The sequence below is a fragment of the Ixodes scapularis genome, unplaced genomic scaffold, assembly GCF_016920785.2.
Source record: "Ixodes scapularis isolate PalLabHiFi unplaced genomic scaffold, ASM1692078v2 PGA_scaffold3__209_contigs__length_174095766, whole genome shotgun sequence".
NCBI classification, from domain to species: Eukaryota; Metazoa; Arthropoda; class Arachnida; order Ixodida; family Ixodidae; genus Ixodes; species Ixodes scapularis.
The window spans coordinates 107,450,274-107,463,408 of NW_024609868.1; the positions used below are offsets into that span (position 1 = coordinate 107,450,274).

General features: G+C 48.6%; 2 protein-coding genes across 2 annotated transcripts; both read right to left on the bottom strand.

Moving 5' to 3' along the window:
• Positions 1-3,223: 3,223 nt before the first annotated feature.
• LOC120840854 lies at positions 3,224-5,396 on the bottom strand. The gene is made up of 2 exons (XM_040211611.1): positions 4,847-5,396; positions 3,224-4,443 (listed from the first exon to the last, which is right to left on the bottom strand). Exons 1-2 carry the CDS (start codon positions 5,394-5,396, stop codon positions 3,224-3,226), a joined length of 1,770 nt encoding a protein of 589 aa, XP_040067545.1.
• A 935-nt stretch (positions 5,397-6,331) lies between these two features.
• On the bottom strand, positions 6,332-11,829 carry LOC115308310 (neuropeptide-like protein 31). The gene is made up of 2 exons (XM_029966177.2): positions 11,795-11,829; positions 6,332-6,716 (listed from the first exon to the last, which is right to left on the bottom strand). The coding sequence occupies exons 1-2, from the start codon at positions 11,816-11,818 to the stop codon at positions 6,396-6,398; spliced, it is 345 nt and encodes a 114-aa protein (XP_029822037.2). The 5' UTR covers positions 11,819-11,829; the 3' UTR covers positions 6,332-6,395.
• Positions 11,830-13,135: the final 1,306 nt, after the last annotated feature.

Sequence of the window (13,135 nt, forward strand, 5' to 3'; positions counted from 1 at the left end):
CATATCGAATAATGAACACATTATATCACGCTACGCTTCTGTAATTTTTGTCATAGATTTATTAACCTGACCCAGTACTTAAACCATTCATTTATCGATAGTAAATCTTCCAATATATTTTTTAAATGTGAAGGTAAAAAGACACGGAGATTGATGATGATACAGACGCCAACGCCGCCCTCGGAAATTTTTTGAACACTAGAAATTAGCAGTTTGTCTGCCATCCGCCAGGTAGCGCAATAAAACACCCAAACAGTTTTTAATTGTTTTTAAAATTAGCTAAGCTCTACACCTATTCAAAAACCAAAGCAAGATAACTGTGAAGATTTAATACATCGCAATGTATATCTATTCCAAACAATAAATGTTATTAGATGCCAATAAATCTGTTTGATGTCCAGAGCAGATATGCGTCAAAAAAAGGTAAGTTTGAAGGGCTCCTGGAGCGTTATGACTTTTAAAATGAAAAAAAGCCATCGTCCACCTCTTGGGCAACCATTGTAGCTCTAAATGTTATAGAAGATTTTATAATAGTTTAATTATTTCCTCAGCGGCATTTGAAGTACCATGACTCGAAGCACAAAAAGGTGCTACGTTTGATATAAAATATCTAAACAAAAATATTTTACACAACATTAAGTTTTTTTCTGAATATTACCAATTATAAGCACTACATCTGTAGCTAATTTCATTGTCCTAGCGCTTGTCAATAAAAACATATTTGTGCTGAAAAATGTCAATTTTAGGGCAATATTTGGATGGATGAAAAAAACAAAGTAGTGCAAATACCAAAAAAGTGTATCGTTAAATTCTGCTCCGACATCATCTTATCAAAACTGCTATATTGGAACCGTGTTATCTTTAATGGATCGTTCATGAAACATGAACTAGTGGAGCAAGTGAGGGTCCGCGCCATCATATTCGCATCGCTATAAATGCGCATGAACAGGAAAAACCAACACACACATAATATCAAATGAAAGAGGATTGCATTGCCTTTCGAATGACATCAGCCCCACAAAACAGTATTTAAAAGGAGATGAGTAATGACCTGCCAAAAAGTACCTAAACTGCCACATTCAGTGGGACCGTGGCCTTAATAAAAACGGGGATTGATTCATTTAATGTTTCTTTAAAATAATTACAGGGTGATTCAAGGAGAGGCCAGACTCTTTAAATCAACCGCAAAATTCGGTTTCTTAACCTATCGCGCTACGACTTTGTGCAGCGTTGCCCACAGATGGTGCTTTTTTCTCTTTTTTTAAATTTTAGTAAAATTTGCAAAGAGCGAACTTACCTGACGAAAAAGTAAAGAAAGAAAAAAGGCTTAGCTCCTATGGAAACGCAGCGACGCCACCGGTCTTCAAACAACACGGCGCCGTTTCGCACAGGAGACACGAGATGGCGCAACGAACGCCGCCAACGAACGAGCATACGGCACCGAGAACCGGCGTCTTTAGCAGACAACCTTTTCGACTCAAAAGCGGCGCGCGTTCCGCAGGCAGCGACATTCGCAGAAACAAAAACAGGCGCGGTAAAAACAAGGAACTGCAGTTTCTTTTCTGCTACAGACGCCTCTCGGCGTCGCATGCTCGTTCGTTGGCGGCAGTTGGCATCGCGACTGCTTGCGCCATCTCTCGTCTCCCATGCGAAACGGTGCCGTGTTGTTTGAAGACAGGTGGCTTCGCTGCGTTTCCATAGGAGCTAAGACTTTTTCTTTCTTTACTTTTTCCTCAGGTAAGTTCGCTCTTTGCAAATTTTACAACAAAAAATGCATCATCTGTGGGCAACGCTGCACAAGCCTGGCCTCTCCATGAATCACCCTGTAGAAAGGGGCGCTTCTACCATGCTCTCAAACAGTTTTGAAAATATGGTCAGTAAGGAAACGGGTCTATAATTTCTAACATTTGCCGAGTACCCTGATTTGAAAATATGCTCTACAATGGCTGACTTCCACTTTTCCGAGAAAAAAAATATACAGCCTTTAATTGACAAATTATAAAGGTAAGTCAAGACCGGCACAAAAGCATCAAAATTAACAATAAACGCTGGTACCCGATGAAAGTTTTTAGTTTCAAAGGTCTAACATATTTATTCACTACAGAATTATCGATACTAAATAAGGAGAGAACATTATCACTCTTCGCGAAGACGACGTGATAAAGCGTTCGTAGCTTCCAGATTCCATATCATTCAAAAATGCACCTGAGAAGTATAACGATGCGCTTAATAAATATGACGGTGCCGAAGAATTGACGTACTGCCCGAACGGAGCTGACATAATTGCACTTGCTTCGGGAGTTTACCTAGGAATAAACGCCCGAATCAGCGACGTTCCAGTCATTTGTAGTTCATGGCTCCCATGGCAATCAGAGGCCTGATAGGGCCCGGTTCTTTCTTCCGGGTGAAGAGCTTTGGCAGTCAACCTTTAGCCTGGTTCATTCTACCAGCCTCGGCCCTCAGCCCGCCTCCAAACACATGCACAGTGTGGAAGTATGGTCGCTATGTTTCGAAAATTCTGTGCATTCGTCTATTTAAACCGCTACCCTCCTGATAGCTAGTTAAGTATATGTATATTTGATGCCGAAGACTTCTCTCAACATTCGCCGACATCACAGCATTGACCTTGAACATAATCTGTGTTCATTTTTTAGGTGGGGGACTATTATTATTCGTTAAGATATTGATCATGATTGTTGGCATCGATCTGTATGTTCATAGCTGAATTCATCCGCAGAAACCATAAATTTGCGAAAAAATATTTTCATAATCAGTCCCGTCTCGAATGACATCACACACTCTGAGATTAAATCGATATATTATTTACCGCACCTGTATGTTAACCATAAAATTAAGACGCGCCAAAAAAAAAGGCATTGGTCATTCGGCCATCGAAGCATTTGAAAAATGTGATTTGCTTTGCACGAAACCTCGAAAGTTCCCTGTTCCTTGACGTATAGATATGGTGGTAGGCAAAATGAGCGCTTACAGTACATGGCGAAGTCAAGAGTCTAAACTAGGATGCCTCAATGACCTTCTGTTTAGACTGATGCCACCCTTTGTAGTACCCGATAGGTAGGTAGGTAGAAAACGTTTATTGGAAACCAAGAACTACGAATAGAAAGATTATCCGCGCCGCGGTGATCCTCGGATCTGGCAGCCTCGTTCTTGCGTGATTATGGGTGATGAGGGATGACTGTGCGATGTGTCATGAGGGGTGTTTTCATATGGAGTCCCCAAGATCTGACTTGGCTACGAAGTCCAGAAGCGACTGGAGGATCCTCGTCCGGCGTTGGGCTTCGCCCTGCGGGTCCGTCCAATCCACGAGTCTCTTAGGTCTTTCTTCCTTAGGTAGCGTCTCGATGGCTTCCACTCTGCACAAGGCTAGAGCTTGGCATTCCCATAGGAGATGGTCGAGCCTGGGAATGGCTTCTGGATCCTTGCATCTCTGACATCGCGGGTCCGGAGGGACCGCGTACGGCTGCGTCCGTCGCAATTGCGAGAGGTTGATGTGGTACTTGAGCCTTGGCGTGACCGCGCCTTCGGTACGGATGCGCCGAAGTTGAACCGTTTCCTTTCGCTTGAAGGTTTTCGCCGGAAGCGGGTAGTCCTCGGGTTGCCACTTTTCCGCTAGCTGAATCTTTCGCATCTTGCGACATCTACGCAGCTCTTCGACGAGGTCGTAGCATGCCGTATTTTCTGGCTGTTCGACTGACTCTTCGCAGTTGGACGCCTGTTGGGATGGCAACTGATGAATTTTTCTCATCCCGCACTGTGCCGCTGCGTGAGCCATGTCGTTTCCTGAGATCTCCTGGTGTCCCGGGACCCATCGTACACTGATTCTTGTGCCGTGCTCCCGGTATAGGCTGAGCGCCGTGTCGAAGAAGGCGTGTACCGTCGGGCTTGCAGTTGCCTTGAGCTTGTTCATGCTTTGTACCGCCTCCTGGGAGTCCGTATAGATAACGAGGTTTCTCGTCTTGCCGGGGAGGTGCCCGTATACTCCCAACGTGAACAGAAGAGCCACTTCTTCTACCGTGTCTGATGTGACCTCCGTGCCCAGTCCGCAGCTAGTGGCAATTTCAAAGGGAGTTGCCCCCTCGCCTCTGTAGAAGACTGCTCCTGCGGCATACTCCTTCCCTTTTGTTGCTCCATCGACGTACACCACTGTGTTGTGCTGGCTTGCCAACAGCTCCTTGACCTCCTTCTTGTGCTGTTGGGCGTACCTTTTCCTGCGGGCTTTGTGTCGCTCCGGGTCCATATTTCTTGGAAGGGGTTTCGCACCTTGCGTGACGCTAATCACATCCCACGGTGCCCTGCTTGGGGGGAGGTCTAGGGTCTCCGGGAGCTTGATGCCTATGTAGCTTGCCACTGCTCGGCCTTCCTCTGTGTGATGCACACGCGCCGTGTGCGTCACTGTCTGCTGCACCAGTAGGTCCTCAATTTCTGGCAAAAAGATGAGTTGCCTCATCCTCTCCGTTTTTGTACAGCCTCAACGGAAAAAGAGTAGCACAAGTGACCGATGACCGGAGCGGCAAAATCGCGACACGCGGCGCTCTTGTTCCCAAGCGTGCCGATAGCGAGAGTGCCAGTCACGTTGCATCTCTCAACGCGGGGGTGGCCGGCAGAAAATTGAGAGATAAGATAGCTGTTAAAATGAGGGCTTTAGAATGGGCTGCTTTCTGCCGGCCCCCCCCCCCCCCCCCCCCCCCTCCCCCCCCCGTTGAGACATAGAACGTGACTGGCACTCTCGCTATCGGCGCGCTCGGGAACAATAGCGCCGCGCGTCGCGATTTTGCCGCTCCGGTCGTCGGTCACTTGTGCTACTCTTTTTCCGTTGCAGCTGTACTTCTTGGTAGCCCCAAGATGGCTCTTCGTGCGTCATTGAGCATAGCTCGGAACTGGTTCTTGTGACACGACCGTAATGAATAAAATCGCGCCGCATATGTGATTTTCGAGACCAGTGTGGCCATTACTAACTTCCTTGCCGTTGTTTCTCCGGCTCCTCCAAGTCGATGGGTGATTCTTCTGACCAGGTTGAGGCCTTGCTTCCACTTCTTTCTCATCTCGGCCATCCACTTGTCAGTGATGCTGGGTGAGTTTCCGAAGGTGACCCCTAAAAGCTTGATGCTCTCTTCTCGAACGATTGGGTCCCCGGCGAAGGTGAGCTGCAGGTTTCTTTGGACGTTACCGGCCCCGAACACGGTGTATTTAGTCTTTTCTGGGGATGGTCTCATCCCTACTTCTTTCAAAAAGTCGCCGATGGTATTTAGTCCTTCTTGCAGTGCTGCCTCCTGTTGCTCTGGCGTACCTTCATGCGTCCATATAGTGACGTCGTCTGCGTACGCCGTCGCTTTCAGCTTCTCGATCTTGTAGAGCCGCCAGAGCAGTGGTGCCATAACTATGTTAAATAGCGTTGGCGAGAGAACTGCTCCTTGCGGCACGCCGATGTTGTTTTCGCTAGCCGGGCCTTCTCGCGCTTCCTTTCCGTAACCTGCCTTTATTCTGTACTTGCGGTTTGCAAGGAAAGATTTCACAAAATCCAGTTGTTTGCCAGTGAGCCCCTGCTCTTCCATCTTGCCGACGACAGATTCGTGGGGGACGCTGTCAAACGCTTTCTTGATGTCAATTGATACGATTACTCTCAGACTTCCATCGCTTCGCGGCCGATCGATAACATCGTTGTAGATCATAAGCAGGCTGTCGTGGGTACTTAGGTTAGCCCGAAACCCAGTCTGCGCGGGGGGGAGTATTCCTTTGTGGCGTATGTTGTGCTGGATTCTGGCCAGGACCATTCTCTTCATGAGCTTTCCCATGATAGAGGTGAGGGAGATCGGCCGTACGTTCGCCGGATCTGTCGCGGGTTTCCCAGCTTTCGGAATCGGCGTCACCACGGATATCCTCCATTCTTCCGGGAAATCGCCAGTGTCCCAGATTTGGTTGAACCATTGCAACATTGCTCGCCTGGCTGACTCCGGAGCGTTCTTAAGCATGGGGGCGGTGATCCCATCAGGTCCAGGTGTACTCTTTGATCGGCATTGCTTGATTGCTGCATCCATTGTAGTACCCGATGCCGACAGCACGCGCTCACGGGGAAAATACAAAGAAATTGACGAAAACAAAATGTCGCCATAGCACAGTCAGCGCCACAGACGCGTGCAGGGACACGCCCTTTCACGCGCTTCTGAACAAAACATAAATGTAAAAGTGGGAACAAAATGGCCTAAACCAACATCAGGCGATGTATACCTATGTAAAACATCAAGTCAGGACCCTCGACGTGTACAGTGGTGAAATGTACAAATAGGCTCTTTATTTTCTGTACAAAAAGTTTTTTAGAACCAAGAGAAAGCCTGAGACAATCCGATCCCCGTTCAACCTAATGGCCAGTCCTGGGCTCAACCGTAGTATCCGTGTCCTCCGTAGCCGTAGCCGCCCAGGCCGTATCCTCCGTATCCTCCGTAACCGTGGTTGATGTGCGTGTGGTAGGCGAAGGCCCGCCCGACCGGGTAGCCGTAGCCGCCGTAGCCGCCATAGCCTCCGTAGCCACCGTGGCCGCCATAGCCACCATAGCCTCCATAACCACCGTAGCCTCCGTAGCCGCCGTATCCGCCGTAGCCACCGTAGCCTCCATAGCCGCCATATCCGCCGTAGCCACCGTAACCTCCGAGGTAGCCGGCCGTAGCTGTGGCCAGTAGGGCAAAGAAGATAACGGCGACCTGAAAACAAAAATGGATCCCAATTAATTTTAATTTTCGATCTGATAAAGTATTTAGGCAGCTGCTTGAAATTCGGGTATTTTATTAGAGACTACAGCGGCAACGCTTCTATAAGTATTTAAATAGATGTTTTTGCTTTCCACAGTTATAACGATACTTTTATGCAGTACCGATACGCACAGTGCACGACGGCGCCATTACCATTTACCAGTGTGATAGAAATGTCAGTTCAATTCCACCTAGGAAATCGTTTTTAGGGGCGAAGCTCCTTAGGGGTATTATATTCCTAACGAGCGTGTTGGTGCGATGTACTAGATAACAGAAAGTATAAAACAGAGAGAGGACGAAACACAGACGAGTACATTCTTTCAACTCTCAACAAAGTTTATTCCATGGGGTGCGAACGTATGTTCCCCTGCGCAGACTTAGGGAAAGGGGGAAAAGGGCAGAGGCAGAGGGGCAAGTAAGAGGAAGGAAGGGAGGGTGGGAGAGGCGGCTGGGTGCGTGGACTCGTTGGGGTCGGGCCGCTCACCGAGGTCGTCTAATCACCCCGGACAGCTCTTGGCTCAGATAATCTATCTCTCTATCGGAGAGGGCTAGCGAGGGGGAAGAGACATTGACGACGGAGTTTTTTTATCGCAAAAGATTCGATAACTTCCCTGCCGAATCTCTGAGGATGGCGACCTAGCACGCGCGTTTTTTTGAACCTTGGCTTACATCCTCCGCATGTGCGACGATGTGCTGCAATCGGGTGCACCGTTTCCTCGCTGGGATCGGCGACCTCTCGGAAGTGCTCCCTCAGGCGGTCATTTAGGCACCGGCCCGTTTGCCCGATATATTCTCCCCCGCAAGAGAAAGGAATGGAATAGATTCTCTCTCTCCGGCAAGGGACGAACTGCTTTTCATGTTTCTTGGGACAGGGATTTGGAGGGGAAGGATTATTGACCTGACGGCACATCTGCTTCAGTTTGAATTTGCACTTGAAGACAACTCCTACGTCGAAACGTGAGGCGAGCGCCTTGAGGCGATGTGAAGTGTTGTGCGTGTACGGAATGACGGCGAATAGTTTTCGGTGGGGTCGGGGTGTAGAGGGAGGTCTGTTGGAGGAGGTAATAAGCCTCTTTAGAGTATTTGTCAGAAGGTCTTCTGGATATCCAGCTTTCCGCAACCTATCTATTTGCAGGATAACGCTGTTTTTGCCTAGATGAGGGCAGGACCTAGATCGCGCAGTCTTCAGGAGGGACTTAACCAGGCCTAGCTTGACTGTTTTTGAGTGGGCGCTGGTGAAGGGGAGAACTGCTTTTTCTGATCTTTGTTTGAATTCCCAGCACAACCCCCCGGGTCGGAGACTAAGTTGTAGTTCTAGAAATTGAAGGGTACCCCCTACCGGGTCCTCTCTTTTGAACGTGAGGCCGGCGGGGTTTGATGTGAAGGCTTTGAGAATGATCTCAGGCTCTGTCTGTTCCTGGTGCAGTACAAGATAATCGTCTACGTACCTGAATACCTGGCACCCGGGTGCCGTCGACTCCAGTTTCGCCTTTATATCCCGATCCACATACATTAGGAAGATTTCACTAAGAATGGGCGCCAGGCAAGACCCGATGCAGACACCTGCCTTCTGGATGTAAATTTTTCCTTCGTACTCAACGAGCGTAGAGCGGAGGTAAAGGTCTAGCAGAGAAAGGAACCCTTTAACGGAGACTCCCGACGCGTTTTGGAACATTCCCCGGACGCCGTGCGGCTACTCTCCTATGGACCTAAGTTTGCCCCAGACCTGCCCGGTTCAAGAGTCGACCAGCTGGCCTCTGTCTACCAGGTTGCAGCCTCCATCCCAGAACAGGATCGTCAAGACTTCGTGGGCTCAGCGGATCGCTCAGCGTGTGCCCACCCTCCCCCGCCCTCCTCGGGTGGGTCTCTGGTGCCTTCTGTCGTGGAGGAGCTGCGCGGCGCCCGACTGAAACTTTTGGAATCTGACAAAACAGGCGTTTTCGTCATCATGGAAGAAGACCTCTTCGGCGTTAAGGTGGGAGCTGCCCTAGATAAAAACTTTATCTTGCTCAAAAAAAGACCTTCGGGATCTTTGAGATCCAAGGTTAAAGACCTGTGCACAAACCTTGACCTGCCAGCCTTGAGGAACGCGATAGCCGCCCCCTCAAAACAGTACCTGACTGTCTTTTTCTCCGCAAAAACTCACAAACCCGATGTTCCGCTCCGCAGCATCATATCAGAAAACGGCTGTTGGCAAAAGCGCCTGGCATCTTTCCTACTCAAGCACCTAACCGCTCTCAATCTCCCTCAACCTTTCCGCATCACCAACTCCTCTGACCTGATCTCACACCTCACCCCTCTCCACGATTCGCCTGTCCCCCTCGGTCTGTTTTCGTTAGATATCGAGGATATGTATTATAATCTAGATGTCAATTACCTGCTCGGGTCTGTGAGCAACGCCATAGATGAGCACGGCATGTGCAAGTTCCAAAACGCGTCGGGAGTCTCCGTTAAAGGGTTCCTTTCTCTGCTAGACCCTTACCTCCGCTCTACGCTCGTTGAGTACGAAGGAAAAATTTACATCCAGAAGGCAGGTGTCTGCATCGGGTCTTGCCTGGCGCCCATTCTTAATGAAATCTTCCTAATGTATGTGGATCGGGATATAAAGGCGAAACTGGAGTCGACGGCACCCGGGTGCCAGGTATTCAGGTACGTAGACGATTATCTTGTGCTGCACTAGGAACAGACAGAGCCTCTGATCATTCTCAAAGCCTTCACATCAAACCCCGCCGGCCTCACGTTCAAAAGAGAGGACCCGGTAGGGGGTACCCTTCAATTTTTAGAACTACAACTTAGTCTCCGACCCGGGGGGTTGTGCTGGGAATTCAAACAAAGATCAGAAAAAGCAGTTCTCCCCTTCACCAGCGCTCACTCAAAAACAGTCAAGCTAGGCCTGGTTAAGTCCCTCCTGAAGACTGCGCGATCTAGGTCCTGCCCTCATCTAGGCAAAAACAGCGTTATCCTGCAAATAGATAGGTTGCGGAAAACTGGATATCCAGAAGACCTTCCGACAAATACTCTAAAGAGGCTTATTACCTCCTCCAACACACCTCCCACTACACCCCGACCCCGCCGAAAACAATTCGCCGTCATTCCGTACACGCACAACACTTCCCATCGCCTCAAGGCGCTCGCCTCACGTTTCGACGTAGGAGTCGTCTTCAAGTGCAAATTCAAACTGAAGCAGATGTGCCGTCAGGTCAATAATCCTTCCCCTCCAAATCCCTGTCCCAAGAAACATGAAAAGCAGTTCGTCCCTTGCCGGAGAGAGAGAATCTATTCCATTCCTTTCTCTTGCGGGGGAGAATATATCGGGCAAACGGGCCGGTGCCTAAATGACCGCCTGAGGGAGCACTTCCGAGAGGTCGCCGATCCCAGCGAGGAGACGGTGCACCCGATTGCAGCACATCGTCGCACATGCGGAGGATGTAAGTCAAGGTTCAAAAAAACGCGCGTGCTAGGTCGCCATCCTCAGAGATTCGGCAGGGAAGTTATCGAATCTTTTGCGATAAAAAACTCCGTCGTCAATGTCTCTTCCCCCTCGCTAGCCCTCTCCGATAGAGAGATAGATTATCTGAGCCAAGAGCTGTCCGGGGTGATTAGACGACCTCGGTGAGCGGCCCGACCCCAACGAGTCCACGCACCCAGCCGCCTCTCCCACCCTCCCTTCCTTCCTCTTACTTCCCCCTCTGCCTCTGCCCTTTTCCCCCTTTCCCTAAGTCTGCGCAGGGGAACATACGTTCGCACCCCATGGAATAAACTTTGTTGAGAGTTGAAAGAATGTACTCGTCTGTGTTTCGTCCTCTCTCTGTTTTATACTTTCTGTTATCTAGTACTCCTTAGGGGCCACGGTGTTAGGGGCTAGCCATCTCCGTATGTCCGTCCGATGTCCGGCGTCGGGTGCTCGTGCTCACGACCACGTGAGCACGTGCTCCCGTGCTCATGTAGGGCAGAACAAAAAAAAAAAACAACCGCATCTCCACGTGGTGAATGACGTTGATTGGGGCGAAGCTCTGGTGGTGCTTGTCTGCGTATTAGTGATGTGCGCCGCCAAAAGCGTCGCTACGGTCAGCTTTCCAGGATTGGCCAAATCATGGGCATATGAGCATTGTCAGATTGTCAACTTTGACGGTGTTGGTTTCGGATTGCAATGGCTCCTAGCTTCCACTGTGCTTTTTAAACACACCATCGAACTCGTCGTCGCACCCGATGGTAAGTAGCCAGAATAACAACTGGTGACGTCACGGCGAGGCAAATCCCAGTCGTGACGTCACGGAGGGAAAGCATAAGAGGGCGCCACCGAAACATCTCGGCGCTAATAGACGCTGAGCCGCAGCATGCCGAGCCTTTCGTTCGTTTTCATCCATGTGAAAAAGGGAATGTGTGGTATGGAACGTGGTTATGTGGTGATACACGCATTTGAGCATTTGACCACAGCTAACAGGGATGAAAAAGAACGAAAGGCTCGGTATGCTGCGGCTCAGCATCTGCGCAGACAAGCACCACCAGAGCTTCGCCCCAATCAACATCATTCACCACGTGGAGATGCGGTTTTTTTTATTATTAATTTAGGCTGTTCTTTTATAAATAATTATTTTGCCCAGCGATTGGAAAAACCGCTTACTGAAAGCGGTCAAATTGTCCCGACATTTCCCTAGCAATATATATTAAGCGTTCCAGCCAGAATGCTCAGAATAATAAAGTCCCATTAAAGTTGAGTATGAACTGGAAACATATTGACCAGACGGCGAATAGACGGGGAAGAATGAGAATAACTTTTTAAACTGTCTTCTCATTACAATTGAATTATATACATTAATATATTAATCTACTCCTGCAAGTCCAAGCCAAAATATCCTGTCCAGGAATCTATCCGCCGGGTTGTGCCAGGCTCGTGCTTACTTCAGTGATACGAGTCTTGCAGGGGCAGATTTAATAGTCAAAACAAACAAACAAGCTTGGATTTTCAGGTTACGAAACAACGATAAAAATACCGAGTGGCTAGATATGCTTAACGAACGCTGCCTTACCGTGGGCTTCCTGGTAGCACTCATTGTGGCTTGGTTGCTGGAGGACTGACTGTCTATCCCGACTCCGCAGTCTGCTTTTATAGTGAGGTATAGGCGGTGTACCTCCCTTCCCCCCCCCCCCCCCCCCCCCTCCTCTTCGTGATTTGCTTGAAAGAGGTCAGTCCACTTTCGACTTCAAGAAATTCCCACCGGCAAACCCCGTGTGTTTTTCGTTACAAAGCCTGAATGCCGCCGCTCAGTTGCGGTCACAGTAGGTGGCCCCGGTTACATTAACCGGCAAAAAGTAGACGTATTAGACAGAGCGTACACAGTGACCCGGTCGATATCGTGTTGCCCTTGACTTCACGGTTCAGTAAACGCCACAAAGCGGGAATAACTTAACTACCCAACACTTTGGCCAACACGAGCGATTAGCGGTGTTTACCATGCATAGTTTTAGGATTATTCTTCATACATTATGAATCTTACAGGCAGGGACCACTGTAGACAGCAGACTATAATTAGATGTTAAAAATTTTATATTTACCTTGCACGGACTATCTTCTAGCGTGGACTATATACAAGGATTTCTTTTAAGACAGTTTATTATCAGCAGACTGGTCTAGTGTGATTGTCGGGATAAGGTTACATTACGGGGGGTTTTGTTATACAAACAAATGCTCGCACTATCAGAGTGCTGCTTTCGCAACTCCCTGCAGTTGACGCACAAGATAGCTGCCCCCACGCGCACAATGTGAATTAAACTAGATATTGATATCAGAAACACCCACCGCTTTCGTTGAAAGATCATTACAACAGACAAGTGACTGTGGAGTCTTGCAAGAACTACGGTACCGATGCGTATGAAATAAAAAAAAGCGTTCACGTGTATTTTGGATTCAATTTCAGCGAATAAAATAATGAAAAGAATAAGACCTAAATCAAAAATACAGATTAATTTTTCTATTGTTTTATTAGTAAGAGTTGAATACTATTTGTTTGACACGAAAGCACGAATAGTCTAAACAGACGCACCAGTTGCGCGCAGTAGAGTCGAAGTGACGGGCGGGAGGGAGCCTGGAACGCACTTTTGTACGAATTTTGATGGACCGGCTAATATGCCAGGAGGACAAAAGCAAAGTCTAGGACACACATAGGAGGGTGAGGGAGACGTTCCTCCTTTCCCATTTTTTTACCACGGAGAGTGAAGAAACAAAAGGACAGGACAACTTGATTCTCCAAAAAAATTCGTGTTGTCCTGTCCGTCTGCTTCCCCAGTCTTCAAGTCCGACAATATCAGTTCTTAATCAGCTCGCCTGGCCCTTGCATTAACTTCCCTAATCCTCCTTCCCACTCTTAGGT

What these genes read in the sequence shown, in the direction of transcription:
- LOC115308310 (XM_029966177.2), bottom strand. Translation starts at nt 11,818, where the DNA reads ATGAGTGCTACCAGGAAGCCCACG. An exon ending in GTGCTACCAGGAAGCCCACG is followed by an intron (nt 6,717 to 11,794) that starts GTAAGGCAGCGT and finishes TTTTGTTTTCAG; the next exon opens with GTCGCCGTTATCTTCTTTGC.
- LOC120840854 (XM_040211611.1), bottom strand. Translation starts at nt 5,396, where the DNA reads ATGGCACCACTGCTCTGGCGGCTCTACAAGATCGAGAAGCTGAAAGCG. An exon ending in CATCTTGGGGCTACCAAGAA is followed by an intron (nt 4,444 to 4,846) that starts GTACAGCTGCAA and finishes TCTTTTTGCCAG; the next exon opens with AAATTGAGGACCTACTGGTG.